The sequence below is a fragment of the Gavia stellata genome, chromosome 1 (genome assembly GCF_030936135.1).
Source record: "Gavia stellata isolate bGavSte3 chromosome 1, bGavSte3.hap2, whole genome shotgun sequence".
NCBI classification, from domain to species: domain Eukaryota; kingdom Metazoa; phylum Chordata; class Aves; order Gaviiformes; family Gaviidae; genus Gavia; species Gavia stellata.
The window spans coordinates 98,019,809-98,044,709 of record NC_082594.1 but is presented as its reverse complement, the minus strand read 5'-3'; the positions used below and the strand labels follow the sequence as shown (position 1 = coordinate 98,044,709).

Here is a 24,901-nt window from a genome sequence, read left to right as displayed (position 1 = left end):
AGGTGCAACCCCGAGGCAGAGCCCAGCCCTGGGCTGGCATTGACCTGCCTGAGACCTCCCCGTGGGATGCGAGTGGGGGCGGGCGGGCGCTCCCGGAGGCCACAGCACCTCCTACCGCTGGGGGAGGCCCGCCGGCGGAGAGGCGTGTGCTTGCCACCTTCCCCTCGCTCGGCTCCTGGCCTGGCCCCGCAGGACCGCAGGGTGAGGGTGTGCAGCCCTTGGCTTGGGCTCGGCCTTCGGGGGGCTGGGTGGCCGCCCAGGCTTGACTGGGTCATCTCGTGCTGCGGTAGCTCCCGGTGCGGTGCGGTTGGTAGTGCCGGGTCCCGGGACACGGGCGTGGAGTCGCTGGGTACTCACAAGCTCTCTTGTCCCCTGTTGTTAAGGCGGGATTAACTGTTTTCTGTATTAAATGGAAAGAATACGGCTAGTGAAGGTCCAAAGCTGATGGATTTGGCAGTTTATGGAGTTCGTGGCCCAGGTGCAGAGCTGCTGGGTATTAAGCACAATATGCGTTTGATCTGAATGTGTCTAAAGGCCTTTTAACTACCTAAGGGCACCCTGATGAGGACTTGCCTTACCCCCTGTCTCTGCATACACAGAATTAATGTCTGCCTTCCAGGGGAGCTGTGCATAATGGGGCAGGGGCCAGGCAGGAGCTTCGCTCTGTCTCTTCAGCGTGCAGTACAGCTGCACGAAGATTTGCAGTATTCGCAGTGGTAAAAGCCAGTCATAAATGACTGTGTTTTCCTGAAACAGGGAGGGAGCTATGTTTCAGCCAGTGCAGCAGGAAGCCTGAAGAAGCAATACAAAGTTTGGAAAGTAAATATGGATTCAAAGTAAGTACCAGAATATTGCTTTATGCGTTGCAGTACAACAAGGACTTTTTTAGGTTGGACTTGATGATCTTACAGGTCTTTTCCAACCTTAGTGATTCTGTGATTCTGTGAAGGAGGAAGCAAACATGTTTGTTTTCACTGTCAGGTAAAATAGTTGCTGAAAATGAAAGAACATACAACCAGTTTGAGTGATTGAATTGGAGTTTGTCCTTGGGTCTCATTAGTAAAATGGAAATATAAAGGATGTATTGGTAAGGTACCAGTTATGTGTAGTAGCGTGTCAACATAATTTCTGAAGAATAGCTTGGTTTTACAATCTGGTTTAATATACAGCAGCATGCAATCTTTATAACCTGTTATCACAAATTTTACTGCCACAAGTTTCTTTGCTTTTGTGGGGGAAGTTTTATTTGTTTATTAAAAGCACATGAATGTCAGAGAAATTTATGGATATATGGGGACAGAGATAAGTTGGTGGCGAGTAAATGAGAACTCGCGTTTCTCTGCCTGCAGTAGATAAAATGACATCAGCCCCTGTCAAATAGAGTTAGGGTGCAGTTTTCTAAATGCTGCTGATAGTCCAGTCATCTTTGCTAGGGCCTTGTGACTCTGGATATATATGGCGAGGATACACTGTTAGGAGGTGGTGTGAGTATGAACTGTGCAGCAGGTGCACAGATGTGCAACCTTCTGTGACCACTTAGAATTGAAACCTTCTGTAAGATGTGTGAAGTCTTTCTCTGCTTAGGCTAAAGCTGTTAAATAGTAACCTGTTAAACAATTGCTTTTCTATGATGACAATTGCCTTGTCCCATTACATTTTAAGAGAACTATTTAAAGAGGTTTATGACCTCAGATTTTTGTTCTTTGCTGGCCTCTCAGTTTTTTCCCCAGAGATATTTCTGTCACCTCACTTATTATTTAACTGACCAAACTAGTTTCAGTGTTTGGGATAACTGTGAGAGAGGGGGAAATGGGGTTTGGCATCACCCTGAAACAGATCTGTTACTGCTGGAAACAAAATTCACTCCTACTCTGGGCTGTTTGTGCCCACCTCTTTTTCTTCCTACTTTTCTTCTCTCACTGGAGCTATCCACAGCTCATTTCAACCAAACATGGAATTACTGACAAGCAGTTGTTGGTTTGAAATTGGAGTTCAGCTGACCTAACTAGCTAGCCATGGCTGTAAGGGGCAGTCCCACCTTTAGTCCCTGCCATTATGCTTCTGCTGCTTTGGATTCATCCTATGTAGCAGTTTTGTGGCCGCAGGGTGAGTTAATATTCTCTACTGGATCAGCTATTTTTCAGGGCAGGTCTTCTGATGGATCAGCCACCTGAACCATCACTGTATGACACAGAGGGACCTGCAGCTGGGGGTGGGAGAGGGGAGGAGGGTGTAAGGTTGCACTTTGCCTAATCTCTGCAACCTCCTAGAGGAGGTAGGAAACTCATGTTGGGTGGGAATGATTATGGGGTTTGCTGATTAATTGCACAACCAGTTACCTGATTCAGGGCGGGGGGGTGGGGAGGAGGTGGAACATGCCAAACAAGATTAGCAAGTCAATTCACTTTTAGGGGAGAGAGGTGTCAAGCTGAACCAGGACACTGTGGAAAAAATAAAGGTATGACAAAAATGTATTAGCGTAAAGGAGCAGACCCTTGATCTGTTGCTGGGATACTCTGTTATGTGTAGAGGTGGTAGTTTTCCTCCATTCCTACAGAAAAAGGCTGTGTGGATAGTGAAGCTTTCAGGTTGCCAGCTTTGACACAGCAGATACTATTTGGTGTTGTCGTTCAGCTGACTGAGGAGGAGTAGTTTTGATTTCTGTAGTAAGATGGGGCAGTAAAGATGAGAGAGGCTCACACCTTTGTCTGCCCTGTGGCAGCCTCTAAAATTCCCAGGTTAAGATAAACCCTTGGTCTTGGCAGGTGTGTTTTCTTCAAAGGAGATTTTGCTTTAGCTCACCTGTTGTTTACCAGGAGAGCTAGTCCTGTTTCCTACCAGCTTCCTGTCAGGAGCATGGCAGTGGCTGGTGCTGGTGTTAAGCCTACTAGCTGGGCTGCCAGGAGGGTAGGGGTTATGGTGCAGACCCTGATGTGTTATTTGGCATCCTGCTGGGGTGGCTCTGCTGTTAGCATACAGGGAGGCTCAGCTTGCATGCATGAGTTGCAGTCACACCTTTTCCCTACAGTGCCTTTTGTCATATTACTCAACAGTTGGCTCAGACTTGCTGTGAAATAACAGTGCAGCTAGTTCCTGTTGCAGGACCTGTAATAAAGGGTACTGTGCATCTTTTTCTGTTGAGGGCCTTCGGCCCAAATTTGAACAAACAGGAGGAACTCTACAAGATTTTAAACCAAACTGAATCGATGCTGCCACAGTCTCGCTCTTCCCTGCATGTCATGTACGCACGTAAGCCTGCACGTAACCCTTCTCCCTTGTGCTGGATGAGCTGGTGTAGGAAGCTCAAGTGGTGAAAAAGCGGTTTTGGTTTTTTCTTTTCCAGGTTTTCTGATGATGTGGTGCTTTGTGCAGCACTGATACTGGGACAGGGAAATCAGGCTGGAAGAGGGAGTGCTGGTCAAGTCTTGCTGGCAGCATTGTTCAGCAACACCCACTCTCAAGCTGCAGGAGTCTCTATTCTGGGCTAAAAACACTATAGTAATTTTTGAACAGATTTCAGCCTCATGAATGTTTCTAATGTGATAAAATAGATCTTTGTAAGGTGGGGAATTGCCTGTTTGTGGTCTTCCTGGGACAAAAGCGGCGTGTTTTGATGTCAGCTGGCTTTAGATCATGTTCTAAGTGCATCTTTCCCTTCTGTCCCTACTGCTTTATACTATGCTGACTTCTCAAAATAGATTATACATGATAAAATTCAGAAAAGGCTGCAATTTATATTGGCTTAAAATTCTCCATTACATTTTTGATGTCTAGAAAGTTAGTTATGGTAATTACTCATCTCTGAAATAGATAATTGCTGATTCAAATGTTACGATTAGAAAATATTACAATAACTCAATAAGAATATTTACTTACCAGGTCCTCTTATTTGAAGATCAGCAATTAACGAAGGCAGAGTGAAGAATTTGCCACATCTTGGCTGAAGGTATAAGAAAAAAACCTACAGGGAGATCAAGTCAGCAGCATATCTTCCACGTTTAACAGCCTACCATTGCACAGCTTTGGGAGGATCTTTGTTACGCGTTCTGAAGAACAGATAACGTTGTCACAAGTACATAATTGTGTCACCTAAACTTTTGATACCGGCTATAGAGTAGATGGCTCACCTTCCCCCTGGGATTCGCTTCATCACTTCATTTTCACGAGATCAGTGGTAAGTCTTGAAGTATGATGGTGATCTTTGTTTTGCGCAATGTGAGTTTGTATCTGGGGTCGATGATACTGTTGCCTTGTTCTAGTTTTACTTTTTCATTGGTTAATATATACAGCAAGAAAGTATAGTCAGTTGTATAATAAATAAATATTGCTGACATTTAAAAAGTGAGATACTTTGTTGGGGGAACTCAGACAGACCCTTACTAGTCAAGTGTGCTAGAGAATAAAGCCTTCTGTCCTTACTTTCCAAGGTATGTATTTGAAAGGATAAATTTCACATTTTTATTTTCAAACTCTTAGGTGGGAGGGGTGCTTGAGGTTAGCTTCCTTTTCTTAGCCAGAAGTGTATTTTCTCCCCCATAATTCAATGTGTATTATAGACTTGTAGAATTACAGTTTTAGTTCTTGCTACTGTAATATTTAAATAAAAACCCAAAACAAAACCAAAACGTGTTTGCTTTAGGAAAACTAATCCTGGAAGTTGGATGGCATCAGTTCTTGTGCTTTCTGAGATAGAATACTGAGTCAATTGTGTGCAAGCAACAAAAAAATAACAAATGAAAGACCAAGCACTTTCCATTGGAGCAATTTTATCACATGCTTTCTCTAGCAGAGCAGCAAGGACAAAGTCATTTCAGTTTTATCACTTGTGAGGATGTTTTCAGTTATGGGAATTAATAGCTCAACTCGCGGGATAACTCACTCTTTTAATGTCTCTGAAAATATGTCAGAACTGTAAAACAAGACCCTTGTTATGTAAAAGATTATAAGGCAGAAAATGATTGAAAAAAGTTAATTAAAAATTAGGGACCGTAGGCTATGTAATACCAGATCTTTGTATGTATATATACACTTTCATTTACAGATGTTAATTTTAAGATCAAGACTAGAAGGAGCCAGTAAATACACTCTGATCTCTGTTAAAAGCACAAATCCATAAAACCCTCTCCTTCTTAAACTACTGAAATATGCTGCAGGTAGAGAATAGCATAGATCCGATTGTCATCTTTGTTTAGCACTTGCAGTGACAGGGAGTTTGAGATGCCCTTTTAATTCAGATGAACTGCAGAAAAGACCCAAGGATGCCAGTGAGGTACAAGGGAAAATTCCTTCCCAATTCCAAAGCTGATTAATTATGTTCATGTGCTCCAGCTGACAGTACCCACAGTCAGTGTCAGTCCCCCAGTCCGTGTCTAGAAATGGCTGATTTCTGTTGTTACAGAGGAAGGCAAAAGTGAAGCAAAATCCTAAAAGCAGTAAGGAAAAAAAGAAGTAATAACCCACAGTAGCCAAACTGGTAATTCACAGAGCCATCATTTATGTTGTAATCATACCAGAAAACCGGATGAGACAGTGAAATGTGAAATCTGATTATCAGTATGTTTTATGTTGAACTGTCTTAATAGCCCCAAAAGGAAGGTTGTAAACAAGGCAGATCAGCTCTGTGGACTCCAGAGCACTGCCATGTTGTCCTGCCTGTACCTGTGTGCTACCAAGCTCCCTCCCAAAGCCAGATCAGATGTTACAAAGAAGCGTAACTGCTAGGGTTGTTCTTCAGGCTGTTAGAGAACATGAAAAAAGTTGTCTTCCACTATTCCAGGATTACGAATGACTTGTGTAATGTTTTTATGTAACTTTGTTCAGATTTACTTTTAGCACTAAATAATTTTCAAATACTTTTTTTTATATTGTAGGTATAGAGCCTTCATTTTCTCTCTCACTTTCTTGTTGTATGCCAGCTTCCATTTATCAAGGAAACCTATTAGTATAGTTAAGGTAAGCAAGGTTGCGTCTTTGTTTAAACATCCTTCTCCTCCTGTCAAACACGGAAGTAGTTGTCTTTTTCAATATTTCCTTTTGTGAAAGGCAGTGTTAAACTTTAACTTGGAATGGTTTAAAAGATTAAAAACTGATAAAGCTAGTACGCAGTGACATTTACTCGATAAACTTTAGCGAGACCGCACCTAGAATATTGTGTATATGTCTAATCTTTAGGCTTAAGGCTTGAAACAGCTATGCCTACACTTAATTCATGTGAATTAATCTAATTATAGATATTTAAGAGTTTACAGGTTTACATTCATATGTTTGAGAAAAGTTGTTCATAACTGATGAGTCAAATGTGATAGAATTCTACTGGCATTTACAAGACTGTTCCAAGTACTGTTGAGCATCGTACTCATAGTTGTCTGTACACTTGGGACTCTGTTCCCAGTGAAGCTGGTGGCAAAATATTATATAACTCTAGGTTTGTTAGTTTAATCTTCAGCCTGTATAACTTGCCAAACACAAATCAAATCCCCCAGGGCTGTATTATATATAACTGATGAGTAACAATGGCCAAAGTAGGCTTGATATTAGTGAAGAATTTTGAAATTCTGCAGTATCAGGAACACCAGTTCACTATAGCATGTTGTTTCTAACCATGTAATTACCCTTTCATGAAATGGTGGCTTCACCCAGCAAAACACCAAGAAATTAATAATGGCTACCAATTTTACTGATTTCAGTGGGTTTGACACAGGTTCAGAGAGCTGGAACTGTTAAATTTGGTGCTGTATGGGGAGTAACAGTCACAAGTGAATTTACCATTTTCAAATTTCCTTTCTGTATCAGGGAGAGCTGCATAAGCACTGCGCTGCTTCACATGAAGTTGAAATTAACTCCTACAAAGAATATGCTCCCCAGATTCAACCTGTCAAAAAGCCATCTAATGTATCTCAGTGCGGTTGGGAGCCATTTGGTAAGGGTTGGTTTTTTCTTTTTGTTTTTTTCTTTCATAATAATGAGCTGATATTCATGATTATATTAGTTGTTTCTTGCTATTTCTTCTTCATGTGTGGAGGAATTCAGGGGAGATGTGTGTGGGAGGGGTGTTTTGTTTTCAGTGTTCTCATTGATTTTTCCAAAGAAAGTTAAATTGTGAGTTACCTTATGATGTCTTTCCTACTTAAAGTCACTTAAACAACCGACATTATTTTACCTGTTATAGGCATGAGATGGTTTCAGTAGATCAGTTTTCAGTCAGAAAATGGGATTTGTCTTTAGTATGAGAATTAAGGAAAAAAAGGGTGAAGAATAAAATAAATCATTAAAATTTTCTGCTGCTTCAATTTAAGGTCCAGCAATCATTTAAATGAAATTATTTGGGATTATCTAAATTGGAACTTTTCAGAGTCCTTGTCTGCCAGAAAGAATATTTTTCTCCCCATTTTAATGGAGAAAAATGGGAGACTTTATTGCAGAATAAAGTTGACAACTTACTGAATAGCTTATGAACCTGGCCTTTCACTTAAATAGAAAAAGTATGTCTACTTAATTTGCCTCAATTAAATTTAAATTTAATTGTATTTGAATTTAATAGAGATTTTGAATCATTCCTTGACACTTTTATCACTACCAAGAACATCAGTGAAGTAGAATAGACCATTCTGTCAATGTGCCAGTCCACTCCAGTCTATCTAGCCATCCATTCTAATTATTCTTTAATTAGCAATTAAAAAAAAAAAAGTCCCACTCTGTTCAAAGATAATTAAAGATCTGAGCTCTGGATTTTCTGTGGACAGAATTCTGGGTATTAACTGCCTGTTGCAAGATAATCAGTCTACTGAAATTATTTAGTCCCACAGGTTTCCAAATGTATTGGGATGCGGTTAAACTTGGTTGCTGTTTCTTGTCTCTGGACCAAGGGGAGACTGAGTTTGCTTGTCTAAAACACTAGTTAGCTTGCTTAATGGAGACTTCTGAGCTCCAGTGTCCTCCTTTTTCCATGAACACACAGGCTATTGCAAAGCTACCCGTTTGGGATGGCACTCTAGACTTGTTCTTTCAGCAACAGAGCTGGCAAGCTGGGAGTAACACTGAGAGAAGGAATGCTTTAATAGCTGTGACTTTATTCTCAAAGTCAGTGGGAATTGTGGCTCCTTGCAAGTACACAAACCGTCTTTCTTGGTATGAGCTCAGGTCCCTTGAGACTAGACTTGGTGTTTCTATCTGGGCAGAGTCCCTCATGCTCCCCCCATCCTGCCTCTTTTTTGCCCATTATTGCCTATTTAGTTGCAGTTATGGTCATTTACTGTACAGAGCAGAACCCTGGCTTTTTTTAAACAAGACTTCTATCTCTGTGCCTTATGAGTAGTTGGAAAATGAAATGCAAAAGGCTTTAACCATTTTTAAAAAAACAAACTATATTAAGCTGATTCCTTAAAAGTTTATGTGATGATGGATTTCTTTTTTTTTTAGTAATTTTGACTTTTAGGACCTCAGACATTTGCAACACATCTTTCCAACTTTTAATAAAGTCTGTTAAAGTTTGGGTTTTCTTTTGTCAAAGGAGCTATAAGAAAAAGGCACCTTGTTAATAACTGATGTTTCTTCTCTTCCAAAATGCTGTTTTGAATAAGGTGGAATTAAGAATGGGCCTACCAATATTTTCCTAATATGTTATAGATAAAAGGGTCAGTTGTAGAGGGGTTTTTTTTTTTTTGGTTAACTAAAATGTGTTTTGCAAAATGGATACTTAAGTCTATTAAGTATTAATGTCAGTGCATGTCTGCTAACATTTTTCTTGTGATAAGTAAAAATGGTTGGGAAGTTATTGGTATATTTAAACTGATAATTTGTTTTGAAAATTATTCTTAGATAAGAACAACTACAAACAGTTACTGGGAGCACTGGATTACTCATTTCTGTGTGCGTACGCAATTGGAATGTATTTAAGGTAAACCTCACTCTCCTGGAAACCTGCTTTATCACTTACTGTTAATGTATGAGGCTGTACTGCTTCTGAGATATTGTCCTTTCCTACTGTAAAGTTTCTGGTGAAGAGAGTGAGAACTCAGATGTAATTATCCCATCTCTGTGCTAGTTGCTGTGGAAGAAAATGCATCATCCTGAGTCCTCAGTGGTATCATACCTGTTGGTACATAGGAAGAAGCTTCCTACCCGCCCCATCCTGACCGCCTTGTGCAGGAATGCTTTCCAACTTGCAATCTAGCCTGTGTTTCCTTCATATGGAATATGAAGGAAAATATGCTGGAACATATGTCCCCAAACTTTATCAGTCTCTGACTTGCACATGTAGACTAAGCTGATTGTCCTGGCTTTCTCTGTAGTCAAAGGGCAGGAGCAGTCCCCTCCTAAAAATAATACTGAACCCATCTTAAGATGTGCAGTATTAGTTGCCGTTTGGAAATGCCTCTTTTTATTGACTAAAACAAGAACCTTCATAACTAGAATCATTAGCAAGGGAGACAAGTCTCACTTTAAATGGCTGGAGACATGTCCCACCTTATGGGTCATTTGGAAAGTGACTTGGGGTATGATCTGATTTTTAATTATTGCCTTTCTTTTTATTTCCTTCCACATTTCAAGTGGAATAATAGGAGAACGGCTACCTATCCGGTACTATCTGACGGTCGGGATGCTTGCTAGTGGACTCTTCACTGCAATGTTTGGATTGGGTTATTTCTATAATATACATAATCTGTGGTTTTACATAATAGCCCAGGTAGGCACGATGTTATTTAGATACTCTGAGTTTCCGTGGTGCTGTTTAGTGTTGTATTGGGTTTTTTTTTCAGTTGCAAACAGTGATTAGTGTTTGGATGGGAGGATGTAAATGCTGGCATACATTGTCATTGATGACAGGCAGAAATGACAGAGTAGATAGCCACAGGTTTTATTTTTGAAAAATGTTTTCTTAGTGGGAGAAGTCTTTGAAAACAAATTAAAGTGTTTCAGTCTGTGTCAAATCAGTGATCAAATCTTTGCAAGCTTAAATGTGGGCGAATTTTAAAACAAATGTATTTACTTTTGTCAGTCTGCCAAGACCTGAATGACGCATCCTGGCTTTCTCTGCAGGAAAATTACATTTATGCTGCTAATGATGAACAGTCTCCCACATTGGTGTGGCTGAGAACAGGCAACTTCTGTAACGAGAGTCATTGTGTGGGATTTTTCAGAGCACTTGTAGATCTAATCAGGCGTCACAAGAATATTTACCATTGACCTGAAATGGAATTTAGGTCAGGGCCAGGATATGGTTAGCACTTCTGAGTCATTTTGGACAGGTCTGCACCTTGCACTGCTGCTTTTCTTCGTTTTAATTGCAGTAGCACTTTCACTGCTGGCATGTTTGCATGGCATTGTGCAACATGGCATGCAGCAATACTAACTTGGGTACTGCACGCTTTTATAACCGTTTCACGAAGTCATCCATTTAACTGTGTCACTGCTCCAGTGCTCTGGGCTTATGTGGCTTCCAAGGCAGGAGCTGGCTCCTTTAGAGTTAAGCAAACTATCTCTACCAATGCTGCACTGCGTGATGTGGTCAGAGAATCCTGTAATACCAAGGGTGGTCTCGCACCACCAGACTAGTTGGTTTTTGTTGGGTAGAACGAGGTTTTTTCGTTGCATGCTCATTGTACATGTGAATTATTGTATTGTGATTTTTGTGTTAATGTGTAATTCTAAATAGGGAGCTTTTTAGGAGTTGAGGTGAGTTAAGGTTATGATCTGTGCAACATGGAGGCTGAAATAGTTCTTACTTCAGCCTGAATATAGTCAGTTAAATTTCTTCTCTCAGTTTATTTAGAGGTGTCTGTTAAGCATTTTAAAGTTAATGTTCAAAGTTATCCAGTCTCCCCTAAAGTTTTCTCTTTTTCCGCTTTGATTGCAAACATGCTTTGCTGTATGTTCACATTGAGATAAGTATGATGTTGCTGTTGGAGTGTGGGGAATTTGTTTCTCTGTTCAGTTCAGTGCAATCTGATTTTTGGTAAACGTCATTGAATTACAATTTTTTGTGTTTAAAATCATAAAATAATTGGAGAGATGTAGGTAGAAGGAAGAATCTCTGCAAAACATTGTAACTTGTTTATTCTTGTAAAAGAATGCTTTCAATGCTCCCCGACTAAATTTCTAAATTCAAAGCATTTGTGTAGGCTTCCTTTTCCCAATGCAGCGCTCAGCAGGAATTGTGTAGGAACCTGACTTATTATAGGGTATGTTTACTTATTATTATTTTTATCTACTTTCAGATAGCTAATGGGTTGGTGCAAACTACTGGCTGGCCGAGTGTTGTTACATGTATTGGCAACTGGTTTGGAAAAGGAAGGTAAATAATATGTAATCCAAAGTTTTGGAAGTACAAATCAACGCGTTCGGGGCTGTAATATTATAGTCAATTTAAACATCTTTATTTTGCTTCAGTGTTTTTTTGGGTAGATCTTTCAGAGGAGTTTTCTTTGTTACACTGGTTAGTTTATACATCAGTTTGAAATATTCTCTCTCATGTCAAAACAGAGTTCTGTGATAGCTCTTTAGTCTGACGTTTAATTTTTCAGATGAAATATTTCAGAATTGAATTAAGAATAATTCTTGCCAATATTAACAATCTAAAACCACTTTTAATAAAGGCAGCTGTTACGCTATTTTAATGGGGAATTTCCCATGTTTTCATTTGTGTTTCAAAGCAGTTATCAGGGTGTAACTCTGAAAGTATCTTTTTGTCTAATGTCTTTTTTTCTAACACACAGAAACTTGAAAATTTAATTAAAATAAGAAAATGCATATGGCAACTGATTTAACCTTTCTTTTTGTCACTTTCTTTAAATCATCTTTTTTTTTTTCCTTAATCCTGCATAGACATCACTCATAATGTTTATTTTGTCATACCCTACAGGAATTTTCCATAAATTTTGCAAGAGCTGCATGCTAAATCCATTGGCTCTGATAATGATTGCTGCACCTGTCATATAGTAATGGTACTGTAGTGCCATCCATTGTAGACACATACCATTGAATGAACATTATTGTCAATCAGTTCAAGAGAAGGGTATATGAAAATTAAGTATATGCTTTCTATATAAAATCACGGGATAATTAAGAAGATGTAGGCTCAAACTAGTTTTCCATAGTCCCTGCAGCCTTTTTGGTGTATGTTACAAAATGCAGAGAATGATAACCATCATACAACACTGAACAAAATTGGTGAGTCTGTGCAAAATAAATACGTTTATTCAGATTTTGCTTTGTGGAAAAGCAACAGCCTTTACTTTTAGGAGGCTGCATAGTGGACTGGTGGATAGGGCACTAGTTGGAATGTCAGTGATCTGGTTCTTGTTTTCATTTTGCTACAAATTCCATGAAACATGAGTAGACTTCTTAGATCTTGTCTTAAGCCAAAGGAAAAGATTTGGTTTAGTTCAAATTAGGTTGCTCCAGGTAAACTCCTGCTGAGCGCAAGGCAGTTTTCCCTCAACTTATAAGGAAGAAAAACCCTGCTATCTGTCATGACTTCAGTAGGATTTTTGTGGTTTACACTAGCTCAGCTGGAGCTGTTCTAAAGCAGCTCTAATCTGGAATTTCCAGGCAGACAGCAGTTTGATGTGTCTGTTCGCCAAGCTTGCACAGGTGTTATCTTCTACTAGTGCCTAGCAAGTCCAGAATGTGATCAGAAAATACTGAATTTGCTCTACCTGTCCTGTACAGATTGTTTTCTTCTGCATGGTAAGTCTAACATATCCTGAAAGCATCAGATTGTTGGTGCAGTGTGTTTGCAGGAGGACTTTCATTCCCAGAACTGTCAGACTTAGCATGTGCGTGCTATGCAACATCTGCATACTTGTTTTTATCAAAGAAACTCTTATACAGGAATATGCAAGCCCTAGTGGTGCCTTTAAATGCCATTAAATGTAGTATGAGTTCTGTCGTGCACAGAGAATTATTTAGAACACTTCTATTAATATTTAGGTGCCTTGAAATTGCCAGGTGAAAGACTGTAGCATAAAGAAGTGGTCAATTAAAGAACAGTAAGATTGCAAATATTTCACTAACACCACAGATGAACAGTCATTTTTGATACACTTTTCTCAGGATAGTAATGCTTATTGTTGGAATAATAAGAAATGTTTGTGTGTTTTGGTTTTTTTTTTTAAATGCAGGAGAGGTTTGATAATGGGAATCTGGAATTCACACACTTCAGTGGGAAATATCTTGGGATCCTTAATTGCAGCTTATTGGGTGTCTACGTGCTGGGGTCTCTCCTTTGTGATGCCTGGTGTTACCATTGCTGTGATGGGGATTGTTTGTTTCCTGTTTCTTATTGAACGTAAGTGCTCTAATGGGATAGAACTATGGAGGGCTCATTATGGGTGAAGAACACCATCTGTTTAAGCTAAATGACCCAGTGCAAAGTATATTACTCAAGCTATGCCAATACTTAAAGAACTTCTTCATAGAACACTAAATAGAGAAGAACCTGTGTACGTCTGAAGAGCTTATACGCTCAGACTCTGGCATACCTCAGAGTGTAACACTTCAGATTTCAGTCTGCTGCCCTGTCATTAGTTCCCTGTCTTTATAAATTGTTCAAGTGTAGCTTAGCAGAACGTCCCACCTGGCTGCAGTGTATATGCTATGCTACCATTCAACCTATGCCATCCATATTCTGTGCTATGAAATACAGAAGTCAGCTGATAGAGCAAGTTTTGACACTTTAAATGAGAAATTTAAAAGGAGTGCCCCGTTTTGTCCCTATGCAGACTCAGAGATATTAGTATGAATGCTTATTTTACTGTAACTGTCCTATCTCAGGAAGTAAAAAGTTCTGCAGATATAACTAGAATGCTGTAATGAGCTAGACTGCCAGAATAGCACTTAATGAGGTCATAGGATGGGAAGGGTACCGTGCAGCACTCTTTTCTTTTTATCTAAAGCTACAGTTACACATTTCTACCAGGACTACTTCTGTGTTATCTGTACTGTTGGTTTATTGTTGCTAAATTACACTACTGGTAAGTGTTTTAAGAGATACTCATTATGCTTGTTTTCACTATTAACTAGGCATGGTATTGTATTTCAGATCCTAAAGATGTAAGTTGCTCCTGCACACCATCCAGTGTAAGTGAAGCTTTTTCTATTTTGATTTTTGCCTCCTAATACACGTTTATTATGATAGTTCTGTAAATCAGATAATCTGTGTGGTACTTTTGTGCCAGGCTGTTATAACTGACCCTGTATTTGAGGGAATGATTGGTTTTCTGTGCTTCACTGGTAAACCGGTAGCTTACTTTCTGTCAAAGCAATGTGAATGAAGAGGTGAATGAGTTTGTTTTAATTAAAGTTTTGGAATAGATGATCTTACTACAGTAAACCAAATTAAAACTGTTCATCAGAGCACGAGTCTTATGAGGAGTGGCTGAGAGAACTGGGGTTGTTTAGCCCAGAGAAGAGGAGGCTGAGGGGAGACCTTATTGCTCTCTACAACTACCTGAAAGGAGGTTGCAGGGAGGTGGGTGTTGGTCTCTTTTCCCAAGTGACAAGTGATAGGACAAGAGGAAGTGGCCTCAAGTTGCGCCAGGGGAGTTTTTGATTGGATATTAGGAAAAACTTCTTCACTTAAAGGATTGTCAGGCACTGGAATGGGCTGCCCAGGGAGGTGGCTGAGTCACTGTCCCTGAAGGTATTTAAAAGACTGAGGATGAGGTGCTTAGGGACATGGTTTAGTGGTGGACTTGGTAGTGTTAGGTTTACAGTTGGACTTGATCTTAAAGGTCTTTTCCAACCTAAATAATTCTATGATTCTGTGGTCTAGTGGTAGGCTTAGCAGTGTTAGGTTTGCAGTTAGACTTGATGACCTGAAAGGTCTTTTCCAACTTAAATGATTCTATGATCTTTTTTTGAGTTTTCTTGCTTTCCTCCAGTCTTCCTGGGCATCTTCAGAGCTTTTTGACCTATCTCCTGCTGTTGCCTTCCTTGCTTAGGTATGGCATAATGAGATAGCTGCCAGCCGTATCCTGTGAAGGGTCTCACTGTTTGAGAACCCTGTATTAGGCATTGCAGAAAGAGCAAAGAGCCCTTTTGCTGACATAGCATCAATGAACCATGCATCTATGGGCTTGGGGATGGAAGGTGGGACGTTCCTTTGGATAGAAGGAAGGACAGTGGGAGCACATGGATAGGGAAAAGAGGAAGCAAGGGATGGATATGAAGCTGAGGTGAAGAGATTGGAGCAAAGAGTGAGTCGGTGGCAGTGAGTTTAGTCATGATATAATATGGCCTTTATTTAACCAAAACTGACATTAATGAAGAGCTGTGAAAAGGAGAGAGAAATAATCTGTGCTTAGTGGCATGGGTCACATGACAAATCAATGCTTTAGGTTTTGAGGCATCACAGAATAATTTAGATTGGAAAGAACAGGACCTCTGGACATTGTATGGTCCTATCCTCTGCTCATAGCAGGTCTACATTTGACATAGGATCAAATTGCTTAGGGCTTGCCTGTCAAATTTTGAAATCCTCAAGGATGGAGATGCTGTTTATACATAGATGATTTTTTTTTTTTAAAATATACAGTGAGGTTTTTAGAATGCATTGATCGTGTTTTACTGGCATCAAGGCAGTGGATCTTGCTATTGTATGACAGCTTATACTTCAAGGGCTTAAATTTCGGCAAGGTAGTGAACTTCACTAAGCTGTAAACATACTATCACACACACAAACGATGGAACGCATATTGCCTGGATCACAAGGGAAAATGTGACTCTCTTGACCCAAGAGTTTGAAAATCCAGCATCAGAGATTGCCACTTAAGGCATTTTAAAGCAAGATTGAAGTGTGTGTGTGTGCAAATGTCTAAGCTTTCTTTGGGTTGCTGAACATTGCGGGTATACGACCTTGTGCCATTGTGGCAGCAAAACTCAAAACTTTTTAAATTGTTTCTAAAAAGAAAGCTTTCTCTTTAAGTATTAGCATAAGGTTGTTCAAACACTATTTTAAAAGTGGGTTGGAAGTGGTTAAGCTCTGGTACCAAGATGTTTGCCCAATGCTTTTGAAACAGAAGTTCCTAAGACATTGTATGTACTCAGAATTAAGTCATGTAGAAAGCCATGTCAGTGGTGAAAAGATGTGCCTTAGAAAGCTTTAGCTACTATGTGAGAAGATAATTCCTTTCTTGCCTCGCATAGCTGTGACCCAAGAGGAGGGAGGCAATCCAAATAGAAGGAGAGAAAAATAAAAAGCAAGGAAAGGGAACAAGAAAGAGAGCATTAGGAAGACCAGCTGTGTATAACTTCCTGTAACAGAATGTCATTTGTAGCCCAGTTTTGTTTAGGAGTGTGTTTGCAGTTTCATCTCTGTATCATGTTCCATAAGACTCTGGTATGTGTTTGTCCCTACTGTAACCAAAACCTAGAGTAGTGTGTTGCTCCAGGGTCTTTCTCCTTTGGCTCCCAGGGACCTGTGGGCAATCAGGTCTGCGACATTTTCAGCTAGTTCTTTGGAAGAATAGTAGGGGGAGGTTGGCAGAGAAGGTCTTAAGGTTTCCCATGTGTGAGGGCAAATCAGGGCTGTTGGGGAGAGTGTCAGAGGGAAGGTCCCAAGCAAATCCCACATATGTTTTCCAGTGCTAGGGGATTATACATGGAGATTGTCTGCACATGTAGGTATATGTGAACTATACCTTTTAGTTGCAAGTCTCGCAGGTAGATTGTACAGGAATGATTGCTGGTTTTTTACCACTCCCCAATAGTTTCAGATAGATGGCTTTTTACATTCTAAATGCTCTCTTCTTCTTGAATAGTAACTGAAGGGAACTTTTCTAGTCTGTGTTATCTCTTCTTTACCAGTTAATGGGTTTTTTTCTCCTCATATGAAGTACTCCTGATAAAGCTTCTGAATACTTTTAATGGTCTGTGGAACTCCTATTCTTAGTTTGTTAGTGTGAGGTAAGGTGCGCTCACAATGCGATCTGTATTTTTCATTTAATTTTCTTTAATTTTTTAAAGGTAAATTCTGTCAAGTATGAGAACATTTTAAGTGACTCTTAGAGACTCCTAATAGGAGGCATTTTTTTCCATAGCTTTTATGTAGTTCAGAAATGCTCCCATGAACATTTCAGCTGCTGTTTGTAATACCTAGAGCATAATGTTTACAGAATTTGCTGTTAAGCTTTATGGAAGTAAATGTTTGTTATTTGTTCCAAATACACTTTTACTGGAAAGCATAACTAAAGACTTCTGCACAGTATGTTGCTCATATGTCTTAAGAAGGTGGTATGGAAAAAATTGACATTCAGTTATCTACTTGCCGTGATATTTTAACAAAAGTTTAGTATTTTAGGAGCCTTTTTCGCCTTCCATTCGCCACCCTTTCCCCCAGTTCCAGAAAAGGGCTAGCATTTGACCTAATCTTCCCTAGGGCACCAGCAAGATCACTGGTCCAGGCGCAGTCTCATTGTGTAGGGATGCATTTTACCTTCTGTTTCCCTGGAAACCTTGCTTTCCAGAGCAAAAGGCATCACTTCTTTCTTCCCTATTCCATATATTCACATTTGCAAATCTCGTAGGAGGCTTATAAAAGTGCTTCCCCACCTGCCTTGGACCCTTCTCAGATTGAGATTTGCCGTTGTCTTGGGAAGCTGTATGCCATTTGAATTGCTCAAATACCTCTCTTCAGATCTGTGTGGTCTGCAAAGAACAATGAATCCTAAATCCGTAGTGAATAAGGCTCACAGCTTCTGTTCGCTGCGGGGAGGGTGGTTTTAGAAGTTAAGGAAATTAATACAGGAAGAATAGAAGTTCAAGAAGATCTCCTACAAATGCGGATGTGGTAATGACAATGTCTGACTGTAAAGAAAACTGATTGCTAATTGAAGGAAGGTTCATGTAGTAAAATAGACTGTTGTTACTGGGAACAAAAAATTTCGGCTGTGTTGTACAAGGCGTGGAATTTGCTGGCAGGCATAAAACACTAGCTGTCTTTTTTTGCTCAGTCATTTCAGTGACAATCTGAACAACCTATGTGCTTTTGCAAATAGTTAGAAATGTTTTTTCTAAGACATTAAGGAAACATACACACTTGCTTTGCTCATAAGGCTGTAGTAGGTCACTTTAGACAGATGTCTTGGTTAGGTGCAGGCAGCTCTGTCAGCTGGTGCCAAAAGCCGAACCTCATTGTGGAAGAATGAGGGCAGTTAAATCTAAGCACAACTGAAATAAATGCTCAACATGAGGGAAGGACTTAGGGTAGATTTATATTAAGATTTTTATATTGGATTCATCTCTGTGTGATGTCACTATCTTGGATGAATTTGATCTACTGTTTATTTGCAGCATGATCGTGAGCCCAGTATTTCTACAGAGTTTGTAGTGGTGAGTAATCTGATCTCAGTGAGTTGTCAGATGCACAGACGGAGAGCCAGGCACAGAACCTTGAATGTGTGGTTCTTGTTCTTTATTCACTGATTTCTTGGTCTGTGCTTCATTTGCTTGTATGCACCTTGGCTCTGATTTATGAATCTGAAATTTGTTTCAAAACAAATATTTGAGTACAATAAAGTGCTTGTAAATGCTAGCATTGGAGGCTTAATCTATGACTTTCCACAAGGCTATACCTATGACAAAAGCAAGCGAGAAGTCAGTGTGCTTTATTAAGCATTGGTGCACTTTTATAATGAAAGTTAGAGTAGATTTAATGGCATTTGTGAAATGTGATGATTTAGAACTGTTTCTATTGCTTCTCATCTTTTCTCCCTGCATCTTCTTTTTTCCTAGGTAAACATGTTAGTTGCAGCATGTTCATACAGACCTGTCTTTATGTTCTAGGAACTTTGTTTAACCTGACTTTGCATTTCCAGGAAACTTAGCTCTCTTAAACTCCTGTGGCAAAGTGCTTGTGCATTTAAAAGCTGCCAGGCTGCAATTTTTATCTTCTGAAAAGGAGAAAGAAGTCTAAGTATTAAATGTGCAGCCTCTCAGTCTAGTCCTTTTCCCCAAACATTTCCTCCTTACCACACTAAATCTTATTTTTGACAGTCAAATGAAAAAGTCTTTCATTTTTTCTCTGCTAGGCTGCTGAATAAGCATGTAGATGACTTGTCTCTAGATAATGGAGTTTCTTCCCCACAGATTATTGTAAATCACTTTTTTGACAAAAGCCTAATTTTCTGTAAGATAAAATTTAAAAATCTGTTTTATCAGACCCTGGGGGTGTGAATGTTGTTTGGTTATTTTGGGGAATGCATGCCCAAGACTGCTTGCGCCTCAGCTCTGCATTAAGCAGCAGAAATACTTTAGTTTATCCTCAAAAGTTTTTTGCCTTTCTTAGAAGGATTTGGTTGATGAATGGCAGTCTGTCTAAAGAATACTGCAATACATACCCTTGTATTTTTGTTGGGGAAGAATTACCTGTGATTCATTTTGAATTAAAATGTTCGGTGAGGATGGGCATTCTCTTTTTATTTGTGGTGGTGGGGTTTGGTGCTTTTATTTGGGACAGGGTTTGGGTTTTTTTGTTTTATTTTGTTTTTTTAATGTGGCATCCAGAATGTGATTAGACACTGAAACAAACATCTCATCCCTGAGGAATGCACAGTGCCTCTTGTGGCCTTAGCAATAGGTTGTCACTACCTGACTGCAAACCTACATTGAAGCTATATATTTAATTCGGTGGACAAACCTTAATGTCCCTGGTAAATCTTTTTAGACCAAGGATCTCGGAACGATGTTTTCCAATTAATGCAATTTTGGTATGAACTGGTACACCAATGCACTTGTTAATAAATAATTATAGAAAGCAGGTCCATCTGGGGCTTAAAATATAGCTTGTTGCCTTGATGTCTGTACTGAGCGTGTTGGAGGTGCTCAGACTCTTCATTAACCCTCCTGCCCACGAGAGCACAGTCCATTTCTGGGTTAGAAGAATACAGTGAGCATAAGCTAAAGGGATAATCTTTTGTCTTAACAGGATAGGGAAATGAAGAAATGAATAATCAAGATTTTCCTGAAACAAATCAACTTCTGTATTGCAATGTCAGTGAAAGTTCGGTAGAGGCAAAAGCAGCTAAAGATCTTAAGAGCAGTGTGACTGTGCTCTGAATTCAGTATGCTGCTTCTGTGTAACAACAGTATGAAGTTAGCCTTCAAACAAATTTGTGATTGCATTTTATATACATTGCCATAGGTCTGCATAAGAACTTCAAAAACCCACAATACACATCCATTAAATTAAAGATGCTCCATTTGGGGTTATGTTTATGTTACAACGCACAAAGACTTTTGTTGCAGAGGAATGATTAACATTAATGTAATCCTTCAAAAAACAAGCAACAAAAGTATGGCTTTTTTTTCTGTTTTGTTTCTTTAGAGTTCCAAAACCTTCCTGAATGGTGCATCTCGATTCAGAGTCCAGTTGCCAACCTTAAATGCTAAGGAAACCAGCAAACCTCAGGTAAAACATAACATATTGTTGTAAAATAGTATAGAAGATTTCTTAAAGCTCACATGGAATATTTACAGTAGATTTACTATTGGTAAAGATTGCTCTCATTCTATGATGCTGAAATCTACTTCCATCTTCATACACAAATGTAACTTCAGACGAGGGAACTAAGAATTATCTAACATAAATACTGCAAACTGAGCTGAATAAGATAGCATGCATACTCAGTTCATCTTATCTTGTGATCTTCGTACAATTCCAGCAAAAGTAATCCGCTGCAAAATATTTTAAAGATAGCCCATTCGAAATCTTTAAACTACTTATATCATGTTTTTAATGTAATGGATGCATGTACTTACAAGATTATACGTGGAGATGGGGAGTTCTAAATATGAGCAATTATTCACAGAAATCTTGCTTAAAACTTGTAACCATGAGCGTTGGTAATTCTCACTACAAACTGAATTCTGGATTTGCCCATTTAGGAGCAAAAAGGCATTTTATCTTGTGATGGACATTAATTGAAAATTTCCATTGAAATTTTGCATTTGTATTCAGTACACTTGGCACATCACATCCTGAGAGAGTAACTTTTTTAACTTCTTTCAGACTTTTACAGGAAAATACAAACTTCCTGTTGTTTTCATCCTTTGCCCATAGAATAATAATCAGCATTCACAGGGTATATTAATAAGTGCTGATGAAAACTAAGGAAACACTTTACTCATAATTTTGATCAGTCCAGCTTAAACCGCCTCTGTACTGAGTTTATTCATGTTCATTTTAAGCTGCCCAAGAACAGTCTCCAGGCCAGAAACCAATTGGCAATATTATTTCAAAACCAGCTGGAAGATAAGGGGAGAAGATGTAAGAATATCAGCAGGTGTCTTTAGGCAAGTCATGAAGACAGAGCTAAAATATAGACAGCAAATAGTAGAGTTAGAAGAGAAGTCTTTGTCGGCTAGTACCTCTACTGTCAGCCTGTGCAAAGAGTCGGCAAAGCAAGTGGGCAAGGAAAATGTACCCCCTCTCACACTGACTGGGGCTCCCTTGTGAGCAGGACAGAGACACAACATGGACAACGAAGCATGAGGGAACTTGCTGGCAATCCTGTCAATATTCTTTCCCGCCCGCCCCAACACCACCAGCTGGGATATATGTTCATAATATGGAGTCCTAACAAGGTTTAAAAAGTAATTAATAAAAAATTAAAAATCCTTGTTTGTCACTGTTTGGGACCCCCTGATTTTCTGCCAGTGACAGAAGATAGTCTTTCCTGTCAAAGTGGAATTGAACATCTTTCCTTTTTACAGTGGTTGTGTTACAGTTACGCTGAGCTGATTATCACAGTCAGCTTTTGTGCCTGTACAAATAACAGATGTTTTGCATTTTTGAGCTGGTCTCCTCCAAGCACAATGGAATGGCAGCTTTTACTGATTTTTTTATTGACCTCTTCAATTACTGTAAAAAGAAAGCAAATATTCAGGATATGCAGTGATTGAAAGCAGAATGCTTTTGGCTGCGTGACCTGAGTACCTCTGTGTGTTCATTACTGCTTATGTCAGGTTGGCCTCTTAAAAATTATACAAAATTGAGGGATAATGAATCCTTCCCCAGAGATCAAGTGTGCGCCATATGCCTAATCACACTCTATGACAAGCTGGCAAGACTGAACAATGTTATCTCTGCCAAGCACAAACTGCTGGTTTTATTTATCATTTAGCTATGTGCAGCAGAAAAATCCCATATTGTCAATAAAAGTTTCCAGCATGAGTTGCTAAGTAAGTTATTTGGACTTTGGTCAGTTCCACTTCAATATTTAACCCATTCTTCTTAAATAGGCTTAGAGCTACCTGTCTGAGAAATGAGCAGCATTACCTCAGACAATCCTGGTTAAGCTTGCTGTGCAAATTGTGCAAGAGATACTCACTTAAGACACTCTCTCAAGTGTCTTCTATTGAATCCAGTGGGGAGCTTCACTGCTTAAGCCCTTCTTTTCTTGGTTTTTTTTTTCTATTTGCTCCCTCCCTTTCCCCCCCCCCTTTTTTTTTTTAAAGTGTTAATAGCTGATGGTTTGAATTACTACTGTTAAAATAGTTCAAGTTTTGAAGTTGCTCCAGTAATTCAGAAGATAAATACTGATGATGATGATGATGGAGTGACTCATTTGCCATAACATAGGTTTACAGTGCCATGTCAGAGGTCCCTAGATGTTTTTCCTGTCTTCTAGTTAATGCTTAATTAGGGTGCGGGGTCTCCTGTAAATCCTGCATCTTATCTAATGATCCTGTACAAACAGTTTGGATACTGCATGGTAGCTTCTAAAATTATGCTAAGTGTCTGGGTCAGGTGCCCAAATGGTTCCCTAGTGTCTTCTCCTAAATGAAGTTCTTTAAAAACATAATTTATTTCGAATCACTGAGTGTAAAATAGCAGAATTGAATTTGTCCAGCACTTGATTATTTTTTTTCTTTCTTTTTCCATCAGCTTATCGAATACAATCAAAAAGTTTCCATCTTTGTAATAGCTACTGGAAATGGAATGGCCTGCCATTTTATCCTTACTAATCTACAGACAAATATATATTTGAGGCTTAATTGTTGACTAAGGCTTTATTCAAATGCGCAAGAATTAGGAGAAAGAAGACAGTATGTAGAATACATCCATAGCTAGTAAAAGTACAAAGCTAGTTAGCTTCTCAGAGAGCAGGTGAAAGTGAGGATAGCTACATCCCATCTTTTTTCTGAGTTGGAAAAGAAGTACTGAGGGCTATTTATACCTGAAATTTCTTTTTCTATGTACAGCTGTAAGATGTAAACTTCCAGTTCTATTCTGAGAGTTCACTTCAGTGTGGTGGGTGGATAAAAATAACAAGATATCCTCATGGCTAGATGGCTTGTTCTTGTTGAGTGATAACTTGGTCCACAAGTATTCTTAGCAGCCAGTATTAGGATAAAATCCTTCCTAGTGCTAGAAAAGAACTCAGAATTCACAACTTAGGTAGTATTGGTAAACTCCAGGCTTTTATAATTTGTGGATTGCAATGCTCAAATGAAAGAGATGTGAAAAAAATAAGTGATTGCTTAATATAAAGCGCTCAGTATCCATAATTCGATTGGAAAGATGGCCTGTGTTTAAATTGGTGAATAAGATGATGTTACAGAGTCTGAAAAATGGGCTTAATATTTGTACAGAAGGAAGATAATGCATGCTTTTATACAGAAATGAGTTGTAATACTCAGTAGATTGTCAGTTTTAATTAGACCACATTTACATAGTGGGGTAAGGAAAGACTGGAAATTGTTTTGTTCCATTAAACTGTACTCTGTGTTTTTTGCAACTTGAAATTGTGCCACAGTAGAAGAGAAACTTGATTCCATAATGGCGTGTATGCAGTTAGACATAAACAACCAGGATTGTTTCACCTGATATTCTGTATATACTCTATACTCTCTATATATACTCTGTATATCCAAATCAACAGATCTTTAAAAGCTGTAACTTCCTGTGATAAAATAGGGGGAGGGGGTGTTAAATATTTTGGATTATTGACTCCTTGATATGTGTTTTAATGAACTGTTCCTTTGTTTTTCATATGGTGTTGCTGGGGAAAATTGCAGGATCCAGAGATGCAGCGTTTGCTTATTGACAGTGAAAACTGCAGTGTGTCACTGAACTCCAGCACTGTGGTCACTGGGGAAGGTAGTCATAGGACATCAGCTATCAGCTTCCTTGGGGCTTTGCGAATACCTGTGAGTACACATGCTATTCTTGCCTGTTCCTCTAAGAATTAAGTTTTGCCTCCAGAATTCGTATTTCCATGAAGTTCTAGGTGGAGTGGTAGATGACATTAACTTTGCATCACAAGCTTTGATTGACAACTCTGGTGTATATAGGCTAAAGCAGAATCTGGTACACAAGACAAGGTGGGCCCCTCTCAGAGGAGGAGTGAAAATCAATACAAGAGTACTCTCTTCCCCAGTAAGCAGATGGCATAAGCTCATTGGTTGCATCTTAGAAACTACAAGTATCTAGGCGCCAGTACCCATATAAACTGCTTTTTTTTCCCCACCTCATTATAACTAATACTGGAGTAGCCTATAATGTGAAAGTTTATTGGTCTTAGTTAATGACGCATGGGTATTAAGGATGGAATACCAGGCTGAGTCTCTAAGTAGCCTCCTTCCATGGCTTCCCTTTTACACTCCTCAACATTGTTTTTAAAAGCTTTAATTTTAATCTCTTGTATGGTTTATATTGAGAAGTTTCAGACAGCCCAAATGTTCGGACTGCTGGTAAAAGGAAAGGAAGTTTCCTTTAGGTCAAGGACTATCATCCTTGATTGTCCTCTCAGCTTTAAAGCCTAGCAGCTTCAGTAGGTTGCACAAGTAGAATTATATGCAAATTGATTTGGACCAGGTGTAAAGGTAGGGGAAGAAGTCTCCAGAACCAAACCACTGTATTCCTGCATCTTCTCATCCTGTCCAGTCTGGTCCTCTGTCT

General features: G+C 39.2%; 1 protein-coding gene across 2 annotated transcripts in view; it reads left to right on the top strand.

The window, feature by feature from the left end:
- Positions 1-4,029: 4,029 nt before the first annotated feature.
- SLC37A1 (solute carrier family 37 member 1) overlaps positions 4,030-24,901 on the top strand; it is a 33,976-nt gene continuing 13,104 nt past the window's right edge. For both annotated transcript variants that reach the window (XM_009817151.2, XM_059835634.1), the window contains exons 1-10: positions 4,030-4,174; positions 5,871-5,952; positions 6,793-6,919; positions 8,818-8,896; positions 9,550-9,685; positions 11,217-11,293; positions 13,122-13,288; positions 14,042-14,079; positions 20,324-20,407; positions 24,019-24,150. In XM_009817151.2, coding sequence (XP_009815453.2) covers positions 4,119-4,174; positions 5,871-5,952; positions 6,793-6,919; positions 8,818-8,896; positions 9,550-9,685; positions 11,217-11,293; positions 13,122-13,288; positions 14,042-14,079; positions 20,324-20,407; positions 24,019-24,150 — 978 coding nt within the window. In that variant the 5' untranslated portion in view covers positions 4,030-4,118. The remainder of the gene's footprint in view (positions 4,175-5,870; positions 5,953-6,792; positions 6,920-8,817; positions 8,897-9,549; positions 9,686-11,216; positions 11,294-13,121; positions 13,289-14,041; positions 14,080-20,323; positions 20,408-24,018; positions 24,151-24,901) is intronic.